This window comes from Acyrthosiphon pisum, chromosome A1 (assembly GCF_005508785.2).
Source record: "Acyrthosiphon pisum isolate AL4f chromosome A1, pea_aphid_22Mar2018_4r6ur, whole genome shotgun sequence".
In the NCBI taxonomy this organism is placed as follows: domain Eukaryota; kingdom Metazoa; phylum Arthropoda; class Insecta; order Hemiptera; family Aphididae; genus Acyrthosiphon; species Acyrthosiphon pisum.
In genome coordinates, this window is record NC_042494.1 from 57,892,116 (window position 1) to 57,893,938 (window position 1,823).

The 1,823-nt window shown below is 30.3% G+C and overlaps 1 protein-coding gene across 1 annotated transcript; it reads right to left on the bottom strand.

Moving 5' to 3' along the window:
• Positions 1-811: 811 nt before the first annotated feature.
• On the bottom strand, positions 812-1,816 carry LOC107882959. Its single transcript, XM_016802177.2, has 2 exons — positions 1,015-1,816; positions 812-945 (listed from the first exon to the last, which is right to left on the bottom strand). The coding sequence occupies exon 1, from the start codon at positions 1,814-1,816 to the stop codon at positions 1,016-1,018; it is 801 nt and encodes a 266-aa protein (XP_016657666.2). The 3' UTR covers positions 812-945; position 1,015.
• Positions 1,817-1,823: the final 7 nt, after the last annotated feature.

Here is a 1,823-nt window from a genome sequence, read left to right on the forward strand (position 1 = left end):
AAAATATATGGGTATCAAAGTAAACCCCGCAAAATCAAAAGTTACCCCATTCTAATCAAAAATGTAAAACTAATGTAATGCAGTTATTTATAGTATTAAAGATTAAAGGGGGGTGTGGGGGAAAGAGCCCCCCCACGGGACCTCTGTAACATAAACTATTCCAGCACCCCCTAAATTCACACCCAATGTGCGTCTATGATAATATATAGGTACAAACAATGTACGTAGTTCAATAAATTGGCCGACAGGGGTGGATTGGCCTATCGGGAAATCGGGAAACTTCCCGATGGGCCGGTTCTTGTGAGGGCCGGCAGGGTCGATATAATTATTATAATATACTTACAAAAACAAATTATATTTTTATAATTTAAGCATAAAATATATTAAGAAAATCAAATACCTACGAAGGTATTATTTTTAATATCTTAAACTATTGAAATTCATAGAAGGAATTTTGGCATTTACACTATTTTCCCTCCAATTCATGCTAATGTATTAATTAGAAATCTGTGGTATTGGTATTTTATTATTTATTTTTTATATTGTATGGTAGAATTCGGTTAGTTGCGTGATAATATTGATAACCAGGGCTCGTAAGTTTATGCCCTAAAAAATGCCTAAATAAGCATGCATTTATGCACTTAAAATTGGCAAAATATGCTTTGAAATATGCCTTAAAAAGTTAAAAAATATGCATTTATATGCACTAAATATCTCAAATTATGCACTTAAAAATGCTTACTTAAAATTTTTTTATTTATATTTAATATTTTTTTTATTTTTGAAATAACATGAATTATCCATTCATTTTTTTTATAGCTATATTTTATTATTTTTATGTTACAATTAAAAAAAAAATAGATTTTAAATACTATTTAATACTATTCCTGAGCTTCATGAACTGTGTTACATCGTCTTTGTCAGTTATTCATTTTAAATCTGAAACTTTTAAAACAAATTTATTCATTAATACTAAAATAACATTAATAACTTAATTACAAAATTTATATTTACCTTAGAAATTACATTGTACTATCATCGATTTTCTAATGTTGTCAAGCTTTAATGAACGACGGTTATCTGTGACTAAATTTTTGTATTTTGAAAATGACCTTTCAACGTCAGTAGAGGTGATTGGTGCATATTTAAAATACGAAAAATCATCAAGGGTCATGTCTTCGGGTAGTCCTAGATTTGTCATACTTTCCTCTTCACCGGATAATATTTTGGAAATTTTGCAAATCATTTTGTAGCCGGTATTACTATTTAGAACTGAATCTAATTTAGTTTTAATACTGTCACTATGTTGCCCTTGAAGTTTCTTAACTATGCCACTTATTGTTTCGGTTATTTTAATTGAATCAAACAATGATAATTTTTGCTCTTGAAGTTGTTTTATGGCCGTTGGTAAACATTCAAAGTTCGATTTGATATAAATCAAATTTGCTTGCAGCGTTTGAGATTTCAATACATCTTGAGCTTTTTTAATTGCTACGCTATCATTTGAATCAAACGATTCGACAACATGCTTAATTGACTCAAAATGTTCACAATAATATATAGCTGCCGAAATCCATGTTCCCCAGCGAGTTAGAATTGGTTCTGGTGGTAATGCTAAATCAGGTTCAAGTGTTTTGAATATTTGTAAGCGATGTGGGGATTTGCGGAAAATTTTTTTCACATTAGCCACTAAATCATCAACAACAGGAAAATGTGAACGAATGTCTTCTGCTACTCGGTGTAATACATGCGCAAGACACGTTACATGCACCATTTTAATGTAAAATACTTGTAAATGACGTGCTGCTTTCTTCATATAAGGC